The sequence below is a fragment of the Apus apus genome, chromosome 4 (genome assembly GCF_020740795.1).
Source record: "Apus apus isolate bApuApu2 chromosome 4, bApuApu2.pri.cur, whole genome shotgun sequence".
In the NCBI taxonomy this organism is placed as follows: domain Eukaryota; kingdom Metazoa; phylum Chordata; class Aves; order Apodiformes; family Apodidae; genus Apus; species Apus apus.
Window position 1 is genome coordinate 90424035 of NC_067285.1, and position 22176 is coordinate 90446210.

The 22176-nt window shown below is 36.4% G+C and overlaps 1 protein-coding gene across 3 annotated transcripts in view; it reads right to left on the minus strand.

The window, feature by feature from the left end:
* Positions 1 to 19646, minus strand: part of SLC30A9 (solute carrier family 30 member 9) — a 37878-nt gene extending 18232 nt beyond the window's left edge. The window contains exons 1-11 of one of the 3 annotated variants that reach the window (XM_051617433.1): positions 19393 to 19643; positions 17375 to 17551; positions 14929 to 14991; positions 12219 to 12318; positions 10795 to 10887; positions 10329 to 10411; positions 8953 to 9011; positions 8140 to 8207; positions 4179 to 4281; positions 1501 to 1556; positions 21 to 156 (exon numbers count right to left, since the gene is read on the minus strand). In XM_051617433.1, the coding sequence (XP_051473393.1) occupies positions 21 to 156; positions 1501 to 1556; positions 4179 to 4281; positions 8140 to 8207; positions 8953 to 9011; positions 10329 to 10411; positions 10795 to 10887; positions 12219 to 12318; positions 14929 to 14991; positions 17375 to 17551; positions 19393 to 19489 (1035 nt within the window). In that variant the 5' untranslated portion in view covers positions 19490 to 19643. Of the gene's footprint in view, positions 1 to 20; positions 157 to 1500; positions 1557 to 4178; positions 4282 to 8139; positions 8208 to 8952; positions 9012 to 10328; positions 10412 to 10794; positions 10888 to 12218; positions 12319 to 14928; positions 14992 to 17374; positions 17552 to 18977; positions 19012 to 19392 lie in introns of those variants that run through there. The other 2 variants (XM_051617435.1, XM_051617436.1) reach the window with 2 other exon arrangements.
* Positions 19647 to 22176: the final 2530 nt, after the last annotated feature.

Sequence of the window (22176 nt, forward strand, 5' to 3'; positions counted from 1 at the left end):
ATCAAACAAGATTAGCTTACCCAGAGAAGAGATTCTATAGGATGAGGGTGGAGCAAACCTATGATCCCATGGTACCAAGAAAGTCCTGCACCCATCATGAATATGCCCACCCCACTAATCAGGGAGGCAATATAGCGCATGTTTGTGAAACCATACCTAGATGAAAACAAAAAGTGATTTTAGCAAAGTAAGATTCTCTATCTCTTCAAACATACCTACAAGTTGTTTCCATTAATTATGTTTTAAATCATTATCATATCACTGGGCATCTATTTAAGACAAAGTTGCTAAATTCAACATAACCAATTAAAAAAAAAAGCCTAGAAAAGGCTATCCAGTACATGCAGAGAGAACAAGAACACATTTTTCTAATTCAATTTTAATCAAGCTATTTACACTGCTGCTATTAGCTCTCATTGCAGAGACTGAGGATTTTACTACTGTAAAAAAAAAAAAAAACAAACCACAATATTCATGTCACTTTTACATTTTATTGAAATGCTACTTCTAAATGAAAACTCTCTCCTCACAGGCAGCCAGTCTACATATTTTATAATGCTAATTTAAAGGGAATAAAATCTGTGACAACTTTAGAAGATCAGCTAACTGCAGATATCCAATGCTTGCAAATTTTAAGAGCAGTGGGAAGAACTAAAGCAATAATAAAAGTGTAACTTTATTCCTGTTTCTGGAATTAAGTGCTACTATAATCAGTACATTTCCTTAGCATTGTTTAAAAAACAATAGCACAAAAGAGTATATTAAGAAAGAAGGGGAGGAAAGTGAGAGAGGGGAAGGAGATACAATATTTAAACATATTTAGGATTAAAATGTATTTCAAATTACCTTATTCTCTTAATGAATAAAGGCTTAACTGTAAATTAGACATATTTTGAACTAGTGCTTATAGTATTAATGACCTGCCAAACAGGTGAAGTGCATAGCAGACCTACACCAAGAAAATACAATGGAGGGTATAACTTCTAACTGTCATGAAGTTGTAAGAACTTATCAATAATATCCCTATTACTCAGACAAAAGAGCAGTTTAAGCCAAACACGTCCTTCTGATAACAGTAGCTGCCTTGCAGAGAAGTACTTCGTTGAAAATAGGAAGAGGGCAGTATTTATTTCTTTTTTTAGTCTTGTCATTCATGTAAACAGTGTTTAAAAATGAAGTAAATCTACCCATTTGGAAGAGGCAGAAGAGCCCAGAATAACTTAAATAAATAATGTCAACTAAAATAATCCACACCAAAAAGCATACCACAAAAACAAACAAACAAATAATGAAATGTGACATGCATCAAGCCACTGAAGATACAACTTTTGAAGTTTGAAGAAATCCCTTTTCTTATTTTATATATTGTTATATCAGAAACAGCCCATTTCAGAATTGATACTAAACAGCAGACTAAAAAGAGTAAGGTGATACACATAGAAGAGCTGATCTTACTCCTATATATAATTAACAAAATCATTATTTACTCAAAAAGCTTACGGATGACTAGGGTCAGGTGTCCTTGCAGACTGACTGATGCCCAAAGCTAGCAATGCCTATTTAAGACAAAATAAAAAAACCCTTAGGTAAAAAAAAAAAATTAAACACATTTAGAAACATTCTACACCAACTGAACGTGAAAAACAAATGTGGATGCAATTTATTGATCTGCTCATATGCTTTGTTACTGATATTTTATTACAGTTGGAATATAATCTTCAAAATCTACCACCCCCAAAAATTGTTAATGATACTGCTACATATAACATAAAGGCAATTATATATGGTGTGTATATATAATTACTGTTAATTTTAATTTTAGAATTGCAACCAAAAGCAAATGTTAGTTTCAATCAAAAGTGTTGCTTCTGATTCAATGTGAAGGAATAAAGTTGTTAAGGGACAAAAAGCTATTTAAATTAATCCCTCTTGAAGATAAATTTTATGGAGACTATGGTGATGGCATACTATGTTTAAAGCAGCAATTTTACACTGCAGCTTCTTTCAGTAGTGAACTCTGAATTTTTCAAACTAAAGAAACATATTTTGAAGAAAAAAAACCCTCTTGCTATGCAAATGATCTGTTTGAGATGTATTTAATTATGCATGTATTAAACTACTGATAGAGTAAGTTACAAAATTTAGACCTTAATTTTGCCCAGGGGGGTTGTGGATGCCCCCTCCCTTCAGGTCTTCAAGGCCGAGCAACCTGATCTAGCAGGTGTCGTCCCTTCTCATGCAGGGGGGTTGGAACTAGATGATCTTTAAGGTCCCTTCCAACCCAAACCATTCTATGATTCTATGACATAATTGTTTTTGCACACTAATATTACATGCCCAGGTCCCAGTCCACCACACCACTTAAAGTAAATGTGCCAGGTATGTGGCTACTTGTGCTACAAGAGGCTGCTACAGAAGTCTAGGAATAGAAAAAGAAACTAACATACACAAATTCTCATAATTATTCTACCAAGCAGTAGCAGACAGGAGAAGTATTTTGAATGAACATTTAACCAAAACAAGAAAGAGATATACTTTGTACATCATCTTAGTTTCAAGTCCCACTTACGATCCATAAAGTAGCTACATATAGTTTTGCTTAGTACAAATTCTCTCTTTCAACTCATTTCTAAAAATAAAAATCCCTGTAAGAATCTGCATTCTAACTTGTTTAGTTCTTAATACAAATGAAAAAACACCCAATAAATTAAGTAAAGTTAAAATTATCTGGAGAGGCACTTAATACTCTACGATGACCAATACACCATTCTTGTCCAGGAGGGGCACGGAGCAAGGTAGAGAAGAATGAGCATATAACCCAAAGATATTTTGTGGTGACACCACTTCCCAAAGATAAGGCTGATCAACTTATGCATATGCATTGTGACAAACAAAATTAAGCCTATCCTTGGACATTTTTCCTAATGTTTGTACATTTGACTAATATTATAACTCATTTAACCTTTTCTGGTGCACTTCATATTGATAGTTATAAGGAAAATAAACTGCAACTAAAGTACAGATCAATTATATGAAAAAACCAGTAAGTTTAGAAAAATAGTTACAAAAAAAGAACTAAAGTAATTGGGGCAGGCGGTTTGAAATAATGTAGATGGATTATAAATACTATTATATTCACAGAAATACTAGTCCAAACATCATTCAAATAGATTTTAAATTACAGGTGACTCTTGCTAGACTCCTGCATTTAAGGCTTCTAGACGTGGTCGATTATTTTATTGTTAGCTTATGAATGCTCCATTAAATTACTGGTATCAATAGAAAAAAAATAATAAAAGAGCACCTTTTAATAGAAACCACGAGTTGAAACCTCCAGTTTGGGCAAGTACATTTCCAAGAAAGTAACGACTGTGCACTCAGATTGGGAAACAGCAGAGAGCGCTCTGGGCTTAGCAGTAATTTTTAAATAATGTGAATTTCTGACAAAATATGCTTTCACCTGCCTTCAGTTTGATAAAAACTGTATGTAACAACAACATCATTTCCTGAGATTCCCTTTTGTCTCTAGGGAACTAAAAAAATACAACTTCCCTCCACAGTACGTATGCAGAGCTTCTCACTCTTTGGGCAGGCTTTGTCATCTGAATGACTGAAACTAGAAATTCTTTAGTAATATAGTAAAACACAAAACCACCCTCGCCCTAACTAAACTGTTTATTAAAAAAAACACCTTTTAGACAGTTTGGCCTCAAAATCATTTAAGCGGTCATTAGACTAAGCACTAGCTTTTGTCCTCCTAGAATCTATTACTATTAATTCTAGGAAGCATGTACATCACAAAACAATGCAAAAATGCTCACAGGTATTGAACAGGAAGAGCACTGTAAATTCACACTGCAGCAGAATGTTAGAGTCATTTTTAGTAAGAGTTGCTGCTTATAAACTTGGGATTCCTAGGCTTCCATACAATGCCGATGTTACCTATGAGCAAGTTTTTTAAAAGAAAACCAAATACTGGCCATGCTCTCTAGTCCTCCTAAATAAAAGATTGTTTTCACTTCTCTGTTGTTTACTATTTATACAGTATAGGCAAACGAAGAAACATTTATAGATTGAATTATTGCTTTCAAGCATAATACAACTACTAAAAGTATTTTGCTTAATTCCCGAAACATTATTACAAGTGCTAACTTAAGTAGAATGGAAAAAACACTCACCTGGTTACATGTATCTGCTAAAGAATGTATGGCTTCTGAAAACATACTTGCAGAACCCGTGTAAACCCAAGCAAGTAGCTTAAAGAAAAAGTTCAAGCCATTTCTGAAAACAAAGAGAAAAAAATAAGCTAAGGAACAACAGAACATTTGGCCTTTAGTATTTCCAGCAATACCACAAGTGTTGTATATTCATGCATTATCTGCCAGGAAATGGTGGAACCAAGTACAGGGTTTAATCATTATAGATTTGTACAGCCAGACAGGCACACACATTTTCTGTATGACCCTGTTAAAAAGCCCTTTCAGCTAAATTGTATATCTTTAAATATCAGGTTTATTTTTCCAAAGTTGTTAACTTCTAAGCAGTCCTGCATAAGTTACACTTCCTGAAAACTATCATCACATTCACTAGTCAGAATAACTAATTCCCTACCAATGGCATCACCTTCTAACACTGGAGAGTGAGGCTCCCCACTTCAATCTCAGCTTGGGCAATTCCCAGTAAAGTACAAACAAAACCGACAGGAAAACGAGGCTGTCATTAGACTACACAGTAAGAACTACCTATGGAATTTTTTCATTAAGATCTCCAGTGTGACTTGTCTTTTTCAGGTTAAGAGGTCACTGGAGTAAGCATTGTGTTACGTTGTACAGAGGAAGGTAACCCTTACCACTAAAATTTGTGTCTAGATTCTCATTTCAAACATCCATTATCAGAATCTGTAGGTTAATTATTACAGTCATATTGTGAAGAAAATCAGACTAGAGTATTACAACATTCTCCTCTATCTTGTTTAATATAATTGAGTTTAGCTTACTGACAATTTTAAAAAGCATTCAAATGAAATAAAGTATTATAGCTAAGTATTAACAACATCTCATAGTTGCATTTTTCAACAAACACATACCAAGAAATTATATTTAAATTAGAGGAATCACAAGTCTAGTCCCTTGTCATCCACCAAACTCTAGAGACAGGCTGAGAAAGCTCAGGCTGTTCAGCCTGGAGAAGAGAAGGCTCCAGGGAGACCTTCTAGTGACGTTCCAGTATCTGAACCGGCTACAGGAAAGCTTGGGAGGAGCTTTTTACAAGGGCATCTAGTGACTGGCGAAAGCATATTGGCTTTAAACTGGAAGAGGGTAGGTTTAGGTTAGACATTAGGAAGAAATTCTTCACTGTGAGGGTGGTGAGACACTGGAACAGGTTACACCTCAAGTGGGAGGCGCTCCTGACCATTCGTTGCAGGGTGTTTGGCACTAGATCTTTAAGGTTTCTTCCAAACCAAACCATTCCCCAATTACAGTTGATCACATAAAATTAATTTCCAAGGTCATCCTTAAAGAATTTCCATGAGAATATATTCACTTCTTCAAACAAGACATAACGCTGTTTTCCAGATCTCCTTCCATCCAAAGATCTAAACGGGCTTTAAAATGTTTTAGTCTCATTATCTCGCAGGGTGAAGAAGCACAACCATGATTTATACGTGGGAAGTAAAAAAATGTGTATGTTAGTGGATGACCCAAGAATAAAAGATGGCTGTTGTAACACTAAACCATAATTTAAACTCCCTGTGTTAATTACAAGTTCTTCCAACTCACAGCATAGTGCATCTTTACCACAGAAAGAAAACTAAATAAATTACAGAGGGACGCATAAGCATAGTCTCTTCATTTTTGTGTTGTTCTTCTCAATGTTGTATTAATGGAGTTGACAGCTTATCTGAGGGTACAATTTTCAGTTATGGGGCCCCCACCTGTTCAGATGACACAACAGGCACTCAGCTGGTATTTTATTTCACCTGTCAAATTACAAAATGTGGGGATATTTGACATCATAGAAATCTAAGAAGAATCCACACTAAGATTTTCCAATGTCAGCCCCAGCAAAAATAAATCACTTAAAGATGTCCGGTAAGTTGGAAACATTGGATGAATAGAGCTACACAGGAAATGGTTACAAAATTTTAAAAAAAAGTGAGTCTACAGAGTCACCAAGGCTATTTGGTGTTTCCTGTCTCACTAAATGTTCACATCAATTTAAGACAACAGATGAAAGTCAGTTGGGAGAGGAGGGCAGGGCACGGCAGGTTTTTTACTGCAAGTAAAATTTGTATTGTTTTAAAGAACAAATAATAAGCCCTACAAGAGCCTAAATTTTGCTGAAGATTTTAAACAGTAGAGGAAGAGCAATACAAAAAAACAGCAGATTCTGAGATGGCAGCTAAAATACTCTGAATCATCTTGTAACAATTCTTGAAACAGACCACCAATTCCAAAAGTGTTTTCTCTGTTTTACTGAAATGAACTAATTTAGCTACCTCATTTCTATCTGCACAGGCCTGAAAGAGTAGGAAATCTTAAAAAAAACTTAAACCAAAGCTAAATCAAGTCTGAGAAAGAGAAAGTTTTATTGTAATGTTTTGGACGTCTTGTCATGAAATAATAAAAAATCCCATATGAGTCATTAGGTACCATTTTCTTGCTTATTATACCTGCTATTAAACAGCCTTTTCTAATAAGTCTCTCTTCTGCACGTAGAAAATAAGCAGTTTCATTCAACACAACTGCTTATAACTGTACTCTAAAATCCACATAGGAAGCAGACATTCACCAACAAAATGGGGAAAAAAATAAGCTTTGAAATAGATACACATCTTCCTTTCTGTCAGAAGTCTTGTCAATGTTCACATAAAGGTAATTGATAACTTTAAAATGTGCTGATAAATAAACAGAATCAGCCGCCTTTGAAAAAAAACACCACAAAATGCAAAAGTAGATACAAATAAATTATTCAAAACAAGGTTCCTAACATAACTTTAAAATACAATTAAAACAGATTCAAATAAATCTATCCTGACTGAACTGTAAATTTGAAAAAAGGGCATTAATGCTTGCTTTTTCATATTAATCATTCCAAATTTGTTTCAAAGAATCACTTCAAAACCTCAAGATGTATATGAAGAACAGGAATTATGAGGAACTGAAAAAATATATATTGAAAATTGTACCATCATGTGATTGCCCAATTTTTATACTCTCCCTTACAGCATAAGATAATGGTCTAGAAGGACCTGGTCTGACCTACATGACCATCCCTGTCTACCTACGTATTTAGGCTTTTGAAGTCAGGCAGTAAAAAAATTTGTCAACATTTTAAAAATCAAACTAAGATTCATAATGGATATGAGTTTTATGAAAAAAAATATGTTTAGGCTCTAGATTTGAGAGCTAAATAGATTTAATCACATCTGCTTCTAAAAAAGCAATAACATTGCAAACATACTTGACTGTTTGTGCTTTTCAAAAAATACTGTACACCATGCAAATTGTTTTGTTTTAAATGTCTAAAGCATCAGAATGACAATGAAATTACTTGAACAATGCCAGACTCTGAAGAATGTTTTGCTAATAACAGATCATTCCCTTCATAATAAAAAACATTAGCCAGATAGTCTGAGTTCATTTGCTTTAAATCAGGACCTTTAGTTTAGTTTTGCTTCATTCAAACTTGTAAGATACATAATAGGCAAAAGCCTCCTAAAATGTCCCTTTTTCTGTTAGAGAAGAAAACAGCTGAATAAAAACAAAAAGAGAAAAGTTAATTATTTCATGTTGGTAATATGGAAGATTTTTTTAAAGCACATTAAAAGCTTTCTCTGAAGAGGGAGCAAGAAAAAGGACAACTTCAAATGTATGCCTCTCCAAGTCCTTGAAAAATTTAATTTTTACTTTAATGAACTGCTTAGTCTGATCAAGTTTAAAAAATTTTATCATCTCTAATCAGATATATTCTATCCCTGATTTCTAGATATTGATTAGTGTATTCAACTGAACTCTCTCATCAACAATTAATAACAAATCTATTATCTTTGGTTACCGTGACACAGTTATTTTCAGCTGGAATATACACAGTTCTCATTTCCAGGATAATAAAAATAAATTATTTTTTTAAACTTACATGCAAATAGCTACCATTACCACCTTCCCTGGTCCCTTGAAAAACATAGCTGCTGCACTGGAGCGTGGCTATATAACAAAATAAAGAGATTATTAAAATAAAATAACAAAATATTGATTTCTTGAAAGACCCACCATACAAATTATTAAATAAAAACTTTGCATTGCTCTGTACTGCAAAAGTGAACCTACAGTCCTTGTAATTTACTACTGAAGGCTCACTCAAACTGCAGTTGGGTCTAACGTATTTCTACAGATACACAGTTATAAAAAGGATGTACAACAAACAAAGCCTCCAGCAGGGGCCACTGCAACCATATGGACCAAGAGCCAGCTGTGCAAAAGATTAAGAAATCATCCTACCAAGGCAGAGCACCTGGATGTAGGGAATGGGTCTGCTTAAGCAAAGAAGGGCCAGCCGGGCATGGAGTAAGGTGTAAATATTTTGGGTCTTTTCCTTAAAAAAACTATTTAATTTTATTTAAATTAACAAGATATTTACTATACATGTTTATAGGCTATAGATCAAATCACAACTACATCTGCAATTTTGTTAAGAAGGCAATTAACAAAAAAAAAAAATCCTTACTGGTGCATTACACTGCCACAGTTGGAGCCCACTTAAACTGGCATCAAAACATTTACCACTGCATTACAGTCAGAGATAGATCTGGTATCTTACAGTGCAAATAAATCTTCCACAACTGTTCAGTTAGTTAAGCTTATGCAAACATTTCACAGCTTTTTCCATCAAAAGGTGTCATAGCATATCTTGTGGCATTTTTCTAGCCAAACACTTTAAAACATCTCTTACCTTAGTATTTCCAAAGAACTCCTTGTATTCCCACAACAGCCTTTGGTTTCTAAATAGATCTGCAATATAAAATTACCATGAATACATACTAATAACCAGTAGTTATTAAAGCTAATTTTTTTTATGTAGCACCCAACTTCTATTAAGAGCTACATAATCTGCGTGAAAAACTCCTCTCCTGGTATTGTTAATCAGAAATACATATTGTTGTGTACTTATGCAAAATGCCAGATACAATCTTATGATCCTGTCATTGCCACTTCTGCCAACAAAGGAATAACTCCAAATACTCCCCAAAAAATCCAGGTATTTTACTGCCCCCTCCCATCCCTTAACCACAAGAGAGGGGATAGAGGGGGAAGGATGTTTCAAAGCAAGTCTCTTAACATCCATGTTTTTCTATCCATTAATCATGCTCAGTAACTTCAAAATAAACATTGTTATATTACAGTATATAGAAGTTGTAGTGCTCGATTCTCCCCTCTAAAGTTATACAAAGTAAATTATACACAATCATTTAAATGCATTTAAAAACAGCCAGTGGAGTATAAAAATTATTTGTAAAAAAAGGAGTTACCACTTCAACTATACAATGTTTCAGTATGCTATTATAATTGAGTAGTATTTTTTTAAAATCTCATTTTTTATACCCAAGAATTATTCTACTGGACACTAAAAATTTTGAAGCTACCAACTGCATTCTCAGTACAAACACAGGTATCTTCACAAATGACTACAGCTCTAGCCTTTTTACTAGGAGGGTGTTCCAGTGGCACAGAAGAAAACTAAAAGACCTCAAATTTTAAGGGGTATAATTGGAATCAGTACCTTGAAGCAATATTGCCTCTCCAATGATTTTAACTGACTAGACAGAGCAAAATCCATTACAAGCTACTGCTCTGACTGTACTTGTTATTGACAATACCTGAAAGGATGACAAAAATAATTTCAAGCAAAAAGATGACTCGAGGTGCTCTGAAGAACAAAGGTAAGCAGGATTCATTTCAGAGGAAAAATAATTGAGTAGCACTATGATACAAAGAATCTAATAGGTTTTAAGTCTTTTCAAAATTCTCAATTTAAAAAATCCAAAATTGTTGAAGATATTAGTTATAATCGAAAAACAGAAAGCCCCCTAAAAAAAAGTATGACTATTGAGAGCACATTATTGCTAAATCAAATAAATGGTAAATTGTAAGATAGTAAGACCCCTGCATAGATGGCAATGCGTTACTCTAACACTATGCTATAAAACCCTATAAGTAACTGCTAATTCCAAATCTGTATGTTCTCAATGAAATAACACAATCTAATGTGTTTGTAACAATCACACTTCACTGTTTACACTTGAAATTATTTGAAAACTCTATACTCACTTTCTCTGTACTTGATCTCTGCTTCTTTACGGCGTTTCCTTTCTCTAGCAAGTGCCTCTGGACTACCCCAAACTTCAAGAGACCTGCACAGAGTAAAAGTAACTTAACAATGGCTCTATTTAGGCAACTTCTTTTCAATTTGACTACATTATAAATGCCTTTCCTAAAAGCAGAGTATCACATCATTCTTTCTGATAAGAAGACATGCAGATTACTTCACAGAATAAAAAGCTGGACAAGGAGCTGAGAACAAACACTTAATCTTTGGACACGTGAAACATGCTCTAATTTTATATATATATCATGTAATTATTACAACAATTAGGATATAAAATGTTTTCAGATAGAAAATTAAAGACACTCTTGCTCTTTCACATTGTAAACCTGACTTCTAAAAGGTTTTCTTTTCTCTCTCGTAATCCACTTTAAATGATCCAAGTATTTTCCTTCACAAAAATGTTCTTACTTTGCCTCTACATCCGATCTCAGGTACACAGTGAAAGTCTCAGTGTCATCATGGGGGCTTCGTCTTTTAATTTTCCTCAGCTGGTCTAAATCACTAAGGAAAGGAGAGAAACAGTTTAATGCAAGAAAAACTCCATATTATTATGATTTTGCTTTTATATCTGAGTGATCTTACACAATTTTATAGTACAATTAATTATTATATTTGCAGTACTAAAAAGCCTGAAGTTATTTACTGGAGGCAAACAGAACAGATACACAACATGAAGCAAGTGATCTCTAGGATGCTATTGCAAGCCACTGTGTTTTCCACACTCTGAAGTCCAAATCATGTTCTCACACTATGAAATACTACACAAAGTAATAGAACATTGAATAACAAAACATCCAATGAATGATCTACATTTAATTGAAATGTGCAAAATGCTAAACAAGAGTGTTCATGGCTTAAATGGAACTTGACAGTCACATGACATGAAAAGTTAAGAAATTTAACCTCAAAACCTACACACCCAGCACAAGCTACAAAACACCAGAGATTACAAAACTGTTTGGGGGAACTGATAAATTGCCGGTGCTGAGCAACACATTAGGGCATCTACACTGAGAAGCACCAAGGAATTTTTTTTCCTATTTTTAATTTTTTTAATAAAATTTTTAGCCCAACCAATTATCTAGTCCTTTTTTCTTTTCCACCCTCCGCCCCTCCACCTTTTGGTCAATCCAGAAAAACTTTAGATAGTTACTTCTTTTCACAAGCCAGTTATGACACAAACATGGCAGAAGACTAAGCATAATTTGTCACTGGATTTTCAGCAAAAACCAAGTCTGGTGACACACAATATATGTAAAAACTGGGAAGAAACAGTGACAGCATAAAAATAAAGCATAAAGCTGCTAAGCCTTTAGATTTTATATGAGTCACAAAAATAACATGCATGAAAGCCTCAACAATACTGATACTTTGTAAGATCTGGGGATAGGCATGGCACATAGTAAAAGGCAGTAAATACTAATCAAGTAAACACAGGTTACGATGACCCAGATTATATTTTATTCCAAATTACAGACCTCATGTAACATGAATTTCCCACTGATCTTTCAGAGATGTTCACATCAAACCATCACAAACCCAAAATGCTGAAACAAGTTATTTGTCATTCCCCTCTATAACTAGCTTCTCAAGATGTGGACTCCCCTCAACTAGATTTATGGTCACATAAGCACAAATAAATTAGTTTAAGAAGCTACAACAGAAGCTACAACAGAAGTAAACAAGAACTAACTTCAGCCACTTTTGATTATGTATACCACAAAAACATTTAGAAAAAGTTGCTGTGCAAAATCACTCTACAATTACAATTACTTTTGAAGCACATACAAACAAATACTCAAAATTTAAAATTTAACTTAAACCCACCATACCTGGATTTCAGACAAAACTCATTTATTGCTCTGACTCCAGTGATGAAGTTATTCTGTGTGTATTTTGGTCCATACTCTCTTTTTTTAAGGACTGCTTTCACTTAAAAAGATAAACAGGTAAGCAAGTTAAGTTAGTCATGGAGACTACAGCAGATACTTCAAAAGGTAATTCAATCTACTGTCATATCATGATACCTTTGTGTGGAGATCTGAAAAACAGTCAGTGAGATCGAAAATTTACAGTGAAAAGAGTAAGCATATAATGATTAACCTCCAAAAAATGATACTTGCTAAATTGTAGTTTATGGCTCTCAAAACATCCCACACACTTAACTGCCACTGTCAGCTACTTCTCCAACTTTGATGTCAGAGATGATGTTTGGCTACTAAGATAGTATTCAAATATGACAATTTGGAAATCCTTACTCTAGCAACTGAAGTGGCATTATAGAGCTCCATATTTTTTTTTCCCCAACACTTAACCAATTCCAGCTTCTGCAGATAAGATTTTTTTTTACCTTTGCAGACTACACAGGGAACTGAGACAGACTTACACATAGTTTTTTCTCAACTACTACTTTCAAAATTTGCACACTTAACATTGGTCATAATTACAAATATACATTATTTATAATGCTGTACATGTCTAGGAGATGTACTCTTATCAGATTTTCATGCACAAGGAAAAGAATACCAAACAGTCAGAAAAAAGGATAAATGGAATTTTAAATTTATGCCATAATTTCCTATCTTTACCTACATAACTTCATCTTATATTCAAATTCAAGTCACTATACACTCACTTCCATTAAAAACATTATGCTTACTGGAAGAAGAGTTACAATTGCTGAAGGATATAACATTAAAGAACACAACTTAAAACAAAAAGCTCAAACAACAAGACTTATGAACACACACAAACTTCTTTGATGTAACAGGATTGACAGGATTTCTAATGAGTCCAGAACTTCTCATGTCACAGGATACTTACAGAAAGATATTGCCTTTAGAGACTTGGAGAAAAAAAATTCCCAAAGCTTTACACTGAGTTCTGAAAGCTTAAAGGCAAAATATATTGCTTGACACTCAACAAGGCACTAACACTACAGATACTAATATTCCCCATAGTAGTCTGATTTCTGTCATCCAGTTTGAACTTAAACAATTTTTAAGTACTTGAGTAATCACTTTCATCCCACAGTGCTCCTGAATGAAGGTGATAAAAAATTAGAGATTTCCTAAAAACATTCCACCATCTACTATGGTTAGAACAGGATGAACTCTTTTAAACAAGAACGCTTCCTGTCTTTTCTTATTTAAAACAGATACATATCCAAAGAACTTGTGGATTTATCAAACACTTACTAATCCATCTTTCAGAAACGCAGGTAACTGTCACTAAAAGATAATGCTATAACCGACTGCACATTGCAGAGTACTTCAACAATCCTAGCCCTAGCTCAAATCAAACTGGCAGTATATGTGGAGGGAAAAAAATGAATCAATTTGGTATTGCCAAGAGAATGATGAAGTCAAATAAAACCACAATTTTTTAAGATTAGTGATTCCTTAAAAATGTTATTGTCCAGTAATACTTGGATCAGTAAGTTTAAGTCACAGCAGCATCCAAACACTAGAATTTCATTCTTAGACACTATCAACTTCTAGACATAAACACGATTGCTTGCTTGTCTAAAATGTACAGAGGCAAAACTGTGAAAGACCTATTTTTACAATTATTTCAGGCTATCTAATTTCTACTGTCTACCTTGTATGTTGCCCCTGCGTGCATATGCTGACAACAGACCAAAGAATCTTACATAAATTACGCAGACAAAAGTGTACAGAAAATACACAGAGACAGACACTGATTTCATCTTGTTACAAGTATTATGATTTGATGTTTCTTTAAATTTGGGGGAAGATAGGAAGGAATTTTGATGCAACAGATAGCCTACTCAGTCATTTTCATTCCAGGGATTTTTTTTTTAACAGAGTTTAAAGAGAAGTTTCTATTTCTATTTTGATAAAATTCCTTCAATACATAGAAGGCTAGGAGTGATCAAAAGCACAGGGGTTTTTAATAGCGTGATTCTCACTATAACATAACAGAAACTATTGGAGTGAAGATGGAGACAAATCAAGTCATGATAAAAGCAGAAAGTAAGTTATGCTCTTATTTTATCCACATACGTTTTTAAACAATGTAGCTAAAGACAAAAGCATGTACCTACTACAGGCACAAATGGAAACATTACAGGACTCGGATTAGGTAGTTCATGTGGTCAAAATATATTTAGAAGCAACACTGATTAGATTAACTCAGCAATAAGAAGGAACAGAGGAAGACTTAGAAAAAGGAACAGCAAAAGATCAAGTATTCAGCCTAGCCACATTAAGTCAAAGATAGTGAACGGACATGCCCAAAAATATGCAAGGACAGAGTGCGATAACAGATGAGCAAGCAAACTTATCTTTTCCTGCCCAAATGAAACAATTGAAAACAGACACAGAGGAGTGAAAAACTAGAAGGAATACTATTATATTTGATTTTTCCAAAATCATTTGCAAACAACTGGGTACCAAACAAAGCTGACATACAAGTGTGTTAATTCACATAACTTCTTAGGCAGCTAAAGAGGAACCACAGTTCCCTCACACGTATCTTTTTTGACTAGTAGCAGGCAGTTGTCAAAGTTTCAATGCTTACCTTTCACTTGGATTGGCTCTTTAAGGAAAGACTGCTTCTGGCCTGCATTGGTCGTATCTTGTCCTGTAAAATCAGAATCTCACTGTATATATAGATGTACCTACTTTTCTTTTTACTAAAGAGCTTCATTTATACAACTAAAGTAAGAATATATCTTAATATTGCTTTCCACCCTGAAAACTAATGAACAACTTTGCTACATCTTAACAGAGCTCTTGAAGTAAAAGAAATAGTAAAGAAATAAATAACAAAATAAGACATTTAATATAGCATTGATCAGTAATCTCCTAGCAGCTTGCAGAAGAGCCCCAGCATACTTGAGAAAGTATTGAGTTAAAAATAAAATAAAATTATCAGTGTACTTAAATTCTGGGGCAAGTTTTATGCAAAATTTTATTTTAGTAAATACAATTAATTCTATATAGTTTGTAGCTGCTGATCCCTTGAGTCTCATAGAGCTTTCAAGTTGTATTTCAATTTTAAGGGACTAAACCTTTTCCACTTGAAAAAAATCTAACTCCTTAAAATACAAAATATTTAAAATAAAATTCACAACTACTGTGTCACAAGCCAGAGCTTGAATTAAAAATAATAATAATAATTTAAAAAAGTATTTTAGCTGGTTTTGAAATTTGAGAATACAACTCAATGAAAAGCAAATAAAATATCATTTACAGTCCTGTTAAATAAATCTTAATATTTGAAAGGAAATCAATTCTAGTAATTTCAGTGAGATTTCTACTTAGACATCAGAAATACCAGTTGAAAATACAAACAAATACTGCATCCCTATCTCATACATCTTGACATAGGTCTCAGAACAAAAACCTTATTACTCTAACACACAGAACCAACATACCCACTCTTTTGTCCCCTAACACTCTCTAACATTGGAATTTTGCAACACATCCACAGTCATTAACAAAATTATAACTGGCCTTACTAAATGTGCTATTAAAAAAAACCTGAAGATTTTTCAAGCAGGTTTGTGTAAATCAATGAGATACTCGTAGCTTAACATGCTACTCAAATTATTCAAAGGTTAGATATTCTTGAAGCTTGGAGTACGTAGCTGTCTTTCCATAAGGAATCTGCTCTAACAGCAGCTGAGGACTAAGGCTAAAAACAATCCAAGTATACTTTCTTGGAAAAAATAACACAAATTTACAAAACTGATCCTATTACCCAACAAATACAGCTGGCCTATAAATAGCTAGCATTCCTAAAACAGTCATCCCTATCAGTTATTGTTTGACTTTAAAACAAAAGCAGAAAAACCCCAAATCTTTTCCATCCTTTCTTTCCTTAGCTAAAACACCAGGCAGCCAATCTATTAATATTCATTACAAAACACTTAATCTAAGATTGCTTAGCAAACACTGAGCAGTATCTTCTTTTCAAAAACTGCATGCAACCATTTATGACCTTAAAAGAAATATCATCAACACTATTTAACAGAAGATGGGGTCTTAAGACTGCAAAGAGGGGTGGGGGGGGAGGCACAAAAACATTAAGACATCTCTATGCACAGAGATCCACATACAGCAAGTAGCCTTTTAAAGTTTACCGTCTTAGTCTAGAGACTGGACAACATCACAATGCATCAGTAAAGGAAAAAAATATGGAATACTTCAATTCACAATTACTGTTTTTCAGACAAGCAGGGGCTGATATGAGAGAACTTTCCAGATTAATATAGTACCATTTTCAATACCACATTAACATGAAAAGCATTTCCCAATTTTACTGGAGAAGAAATGGAGATCCAAAAGAGATCAAATATTTACAAAATACTTAAATGCCTTGAGGCTGTGCTGCCACAAAGGGCAGCATCTCTCCGCCAGCCATGTCAGAGGCAGCTAGCAGGATCAGCTTACTGATCCATCCGACCTCTACTCAAGCTCTGCAAAACAAGCAAGCTATTAATTTTTCACAAAACAGGCCTAAACATCATTAATGCCACCATAAGAGAGGGAGTAATCAGATAGGGGTGAAAGAAGGTTGAAACCCCTTCAGATAACAATAAAGAATTAAATAAACTCAAGGCAGTTGTGAAAGCAATAGTGCTAGACAATCTTCACATTCCATTTTCAACTGCATGTTAAGAACCCAGAAAATACCAACAACTACAACTGGCTTTAAAGTCTTTCGCTGTATTCAGTCAAACACTCTCCTGCAAGAATCTCACCCTCTAGCAACCATCTTCAGCTCAAGACTTTCCAAGAAGCATAAACAGTCTTAAGCGTTATCCTCTTCTAAATTTCAATCAGACTTAATAAGCAACATCTAATTGTTACTCTTAGTACAACACAGATGCCCACAAACAACAAATATTAAGAATTCAGTAACTGCACTATCACACAATTGGGAAACAAAAGTTATTGATTGTTAAATACATTTAGTTTTTACATTTCTGTAAAAACTCTTTATTTTCACTTAGGACTACCTGTTCCAACTTTATGCAGGTTTTCTTTAGGGGTTGATCCACTTGTATCTTCTGATCCAAGATCTTTTTTCTGACCATTGGAGGTATAAACTCTCACTTGCCTCACCAACTGCACAGGCAGACGATTGCATTGTAAAATATAGGACAGACTCACACTTTTCATTGAAGCTTGCCATCCTAACAGGGGGACAAAAAAAATATGTTTCAGGCAACCATTTTAAAAGGAAAAATAAGGGAAAGCAGTCCATCTATACCAACATAAGCTATGGAAAAGTTGGCTTTTCAGTACTGATCTGTGTATATTTTACCCATGTTTAGGAATTACAAAATAGGGAGCACACAGTATGCTTTCACTGTCTCCCTTCAACCAACCACTTTCAAAAACTCTAATATTAGGGCTCCTTCCCCATATAATCCAGTAAGCACTTTTTCTAAAGACCTCTAGATGTTCTTGGTGGAGGAGGGAAGATACAAAGCCATTTTACAAGATTGGCTTACTGATGTATTAAGTCCCATTCAAATCATACTGCCTCAAAGTCTTTAAAAAGCAAGTATTGATAAAAGAACTAACACAGACCACTACAAAACTATTACCCAGTGTGGTCACTTCTCTTCACTCTGTATAAATCACAGCTTACCAATTAAGAAAAATTTTACTGCAAGCATTACACATTAAGAGCAACCTCCTACACAAATTACATTGAAAAGCACACAACATTGTATAAAACCTTTTATACAGAAGAATCCTCAGTTTTACAAAAACAGACAAGTGACAAGATAAACATGTAAAAAGCCTATTGAGGAACCACCCTGGGAAGGCAATCTTCAATTTCAAAAACTAACCAAAAGCAGAGTTGTGTGCAGTACAGGCCAACCTGTATTAGCAACCAGTTTCTTTTAAGCAGCACAAACACTTCTGTAGAGAAGGCATATAACTCCTCCAACCAGAAATGCAACTGGAAAACTGGCTGCTTTAGAAAGCACTCATTAAAAAGAAACAAACCAACACACCAAGCAGTGCTAGTAATTCAAGTCATACAAAGTATGACTAATTAAGTATGAATAATGCATCCCTGAATAAAATGATAATATTTTATAAAACTGTTCCATAAAAGTCTCGAAAGCTTTCCTTTTATTTTAGTCTTCTACAGTACAGAATAATCTGCATGCATGCACTGATATGAACCTTACAGAACACAAATTCCACCAACAAAAGTCTGACAAGCTCTCACTGATTATTAGTTGTTGCTAATGTGACGAAAGCCCAGAAAAAAAACAACACAACACAGCTAAGTACCAGTAACTTACTTATTACAACTCATAAAAATACTATAAAAACATACAGCACAAGATGAGCAGTGTTGTTTCCTAAGCTTCGGTGATAGTAGAGCAGGTGAAAACAGGAAACTTACTCAGCATGTTTAATTACATTTTTCCCACTAATCCATACATAAGACAGGAAAACACTACACTAAACGGGCATTTGCTGCAATTCAACTGTAACTGATTACACGACGAGGGACAAAACTGGTCTGAATGTTGAGCTGACGGGAGCTGTGGCCTAACGGAAAGGACGGGGCTCACCCCTCGGACCAACACAAACCTGCAAGAGGCCGCGTCATTTTACAGAATTTCTGCAAACTCCAACCCCAACACGGGCATGACGCACCAGTTTTACGTAAGCCTGGGGCTGACAGGGCCGGAGGCCCGCACAGGGCGTGTGAGCGCACCCGCAGCGCGGCAGGAGGCGGCAGCTGGGACCGGAACACTTTCTCGAGCCGACACCGCAGGAGGCGGCCGGAGCTCCCCGGCGGCCCCCGGCCCGGAGGTGCCCCACAGCCGCCGGCAGTACCGCTGCCCCCGGAGGAACTCCTCCCCGGCCTGGCTGCCACCAGCCACCCACCAGCGCTGCCCTACGCGAACGCGCAGCTCGACTGCAACTTCCTACGAGAGCCGAGCGGGGCCCTGCGCACGCCAGGGCCTTCCCGAGGCAGCGGGCGGGGCCCCGAGAGACTCACCGTGGCAGGCACGGGGGAGCGGCGCCGCCTGGCACCGCAGGTACAGGCGGTAGAGGCCGCGGCAACCCCGCCGCTGGGCGGCCAGGGCCGGCATCATGGCGGCGACCGCCGGCGGAGCCCGGCCGCTCCCCGCCGCACGGCAGCGGCCGGCGAGCGGGCGGCGACTGGCATGGGAGAAGCCCGGCGCGGCTCCCGCGGGCCCGGGCGGCAGCGGTAGCCGGGGGGGGCGGCGCCGCGGCACCCGGATGTGCGGGGGGACCTCGGGGCCGCCGCTGACTCACCAGCCCCTCCCGCTGCGCCTGCGCGGAGCAGCCGCGCTGCCCCTCGGCGCGGCTCCGCGGCGGCGGGAGGCGGCGGTGGCCGCGGCGGGGCGGCCGTGAGGAGCGGCCCGGGCCTGACTGCCCCGGCCCCGGCGGGCAGCGCGCTCCTGCGCGGGGGCTGCTGCTGAGAACCAGGCAGTGGGGGGGGTGGGGTGTGTAGCATACGCACGTGTGTGGGTTTGTCAGCACAGGTAAGAACACGTAGCACCATGTTTTGTAGATAACTTTTTAAAACGTGGGCTGAATCTGTTGGCAAGGTAATGATGTGAAAACGCCCCCCCCCAAACGTGCTTCCCGCACAGCGCTGATAAAGCACGATCTAATACAAAACGCTTCCTCCGGAGGCAGAATCGGTCCCACTGGCATCAGATTATTAAGTTTTTTCCAGAAGAGCATTGATACAGTTTACCTTACTCTGACAAGCTGTCTCTGGCTTTCTTGCCTTCGTTTGTACACTATGAGGAACATGGGAGTTTGCCAGAAGTTGGCTTGGCAGGGAATTTGGATAATTAATGTACCTGCTAACCCACAAAGCATTTGATCACCAAGGAGAATTATGGTGGCCATCCTTAAAATACCCAATTAGATTTTGAGCAAGGTTTGTTGGCGCATAACTTCTTTACCAGGCAGCTAATGATTAGCATTGCTGATAGAAGTTTTCCTAGAAACCCAATGGAGGTAGATTGAAGTAAAATACTTGCACAAAATAATTAACACCCACCTTCCCAGTAGTCCAATCACAGCCGTACCAAGTCAATCATAAGTATTGCAACAGATGCTGTGTCATTAAGTACCAGGTGTACAGTAATGGAGTTAAATACTAACTTCACTGGGAGCTGAAAAGGTGAGGTCAATTCACCAGTTTTAGTTGGGGTCTAACATGCAGCTGATACATGTTTTGCTGGCTGCTTGTTATTTTGGCAAGAGCCTAATAAAGAAGAAATGTGAGGTTAACAGAGTTCCCTTTCTTTTTTCCTGCATATAGATATTTGAAAAAAATACACAAATTCTTTCATTAGAATTTCTAACGAAGAACACAGAATTCTTACATTGTAATTCCTGAAGAGACTCTTCTATACTCTAGAAGAGAAGATGATGTTGCCTTACTTCTAAAACTATTTTTCTCTAGGTTTCTCATTTCCTATCCATAACCAAATGGAATTACTAAACTATTTCATATTATTTTATCCAGCTGAATAACTGAGTTTGCCTTGTCTGGTTTTGTTATTATAAATATTAAACAGGAGGCAAACAATACTTCTGAAATACCATAGACATATCAAGGGATACTACCAGTGTGGCGATCAACCAGGATTTACATGGTCAAGGGCTCTGCATGAAGATTTCTATTGATAAACACTGAAATCTGAGGAAAGAGAGAGAGAACAAGCAACGGAGAATCAGTAACAGCCTATTCAGTGTGGGATAGCTCAGTACATAAACCAATTTATCATGAATTACTATGTCTCATGGCATGTAGATGCAGCATCTTAAGACAAAAATCTCAAATGCTTATTTATGGGCATCACAACCATTACTTACCAATCGCTAGCAAGGAATGGAGAAACACCCTAAATGGCAGGGAGCTGTTTATATATTTCAGAACATCCAAACTGCATGAAACAGCTTTTTGGCTATGGCAAAGACTACTACGTGTAGCCATAGTGAATAGGTGAGATCTTGTTTCTCACTGAGTGACGTTTTCATTCAATATAGTTGGAACTGCATCCTGAGGTTTAATTTTGGATAATGGCTATTCGGTAGCTATTTTAAGCTTGTATTTCATTAAATCAAGACAGTTTAAATTAAAAAATAGAAAAATCTCCTTCACATTCAAGTTGCTAAGCTCTCACTTCATAAAGATTATCATTTATATATTTCATGCTTGTACAGGGGCCTTTGTGCCTCAGCTTATGGCTAGGGAGCAGAGGTTGCTCATGTATCTATCCCTGTGAAGATCTCTACGCTCATGAAAAAAGGGAAGCTGGCTACTGTATTGGGGTAATTTCCTCAGGCATACTTTTGCAAAAAGTCCAGAACCTTGTTGTGTAAAGCATATTATCTTGTCATTAAAAATCTTAGAAGGTTAAGTTGTTTTGCCACATTAAAGGTCATCAGGAAGAATGGGGACTGAGTGGGTACAACCTTTTAAGATTGGGAACCTGCTTTATGGAGACACTTGAAAAGTTTCTTGCTCTTAAGCGGTTCTATGTAAAGGCAGGCGACTGGATTGAAATATAGACCTTTGGAAAATTTTTCCTCTTTCCTATTTAAAAGAAATAAGTAACTGACTGGATTACTTGAGCTATAACATTACATCATGATTAAATTCTCCAATGTTACTGCCTAGCAAGAAATCTGTGATGCATAAAAGCTAATATACAGTGAATATGTAATATTCACCGGTAATATAAAGCAAATTTTAATTTTTTAAATCTGAAAATCATTAAATATTTTAAGTTCA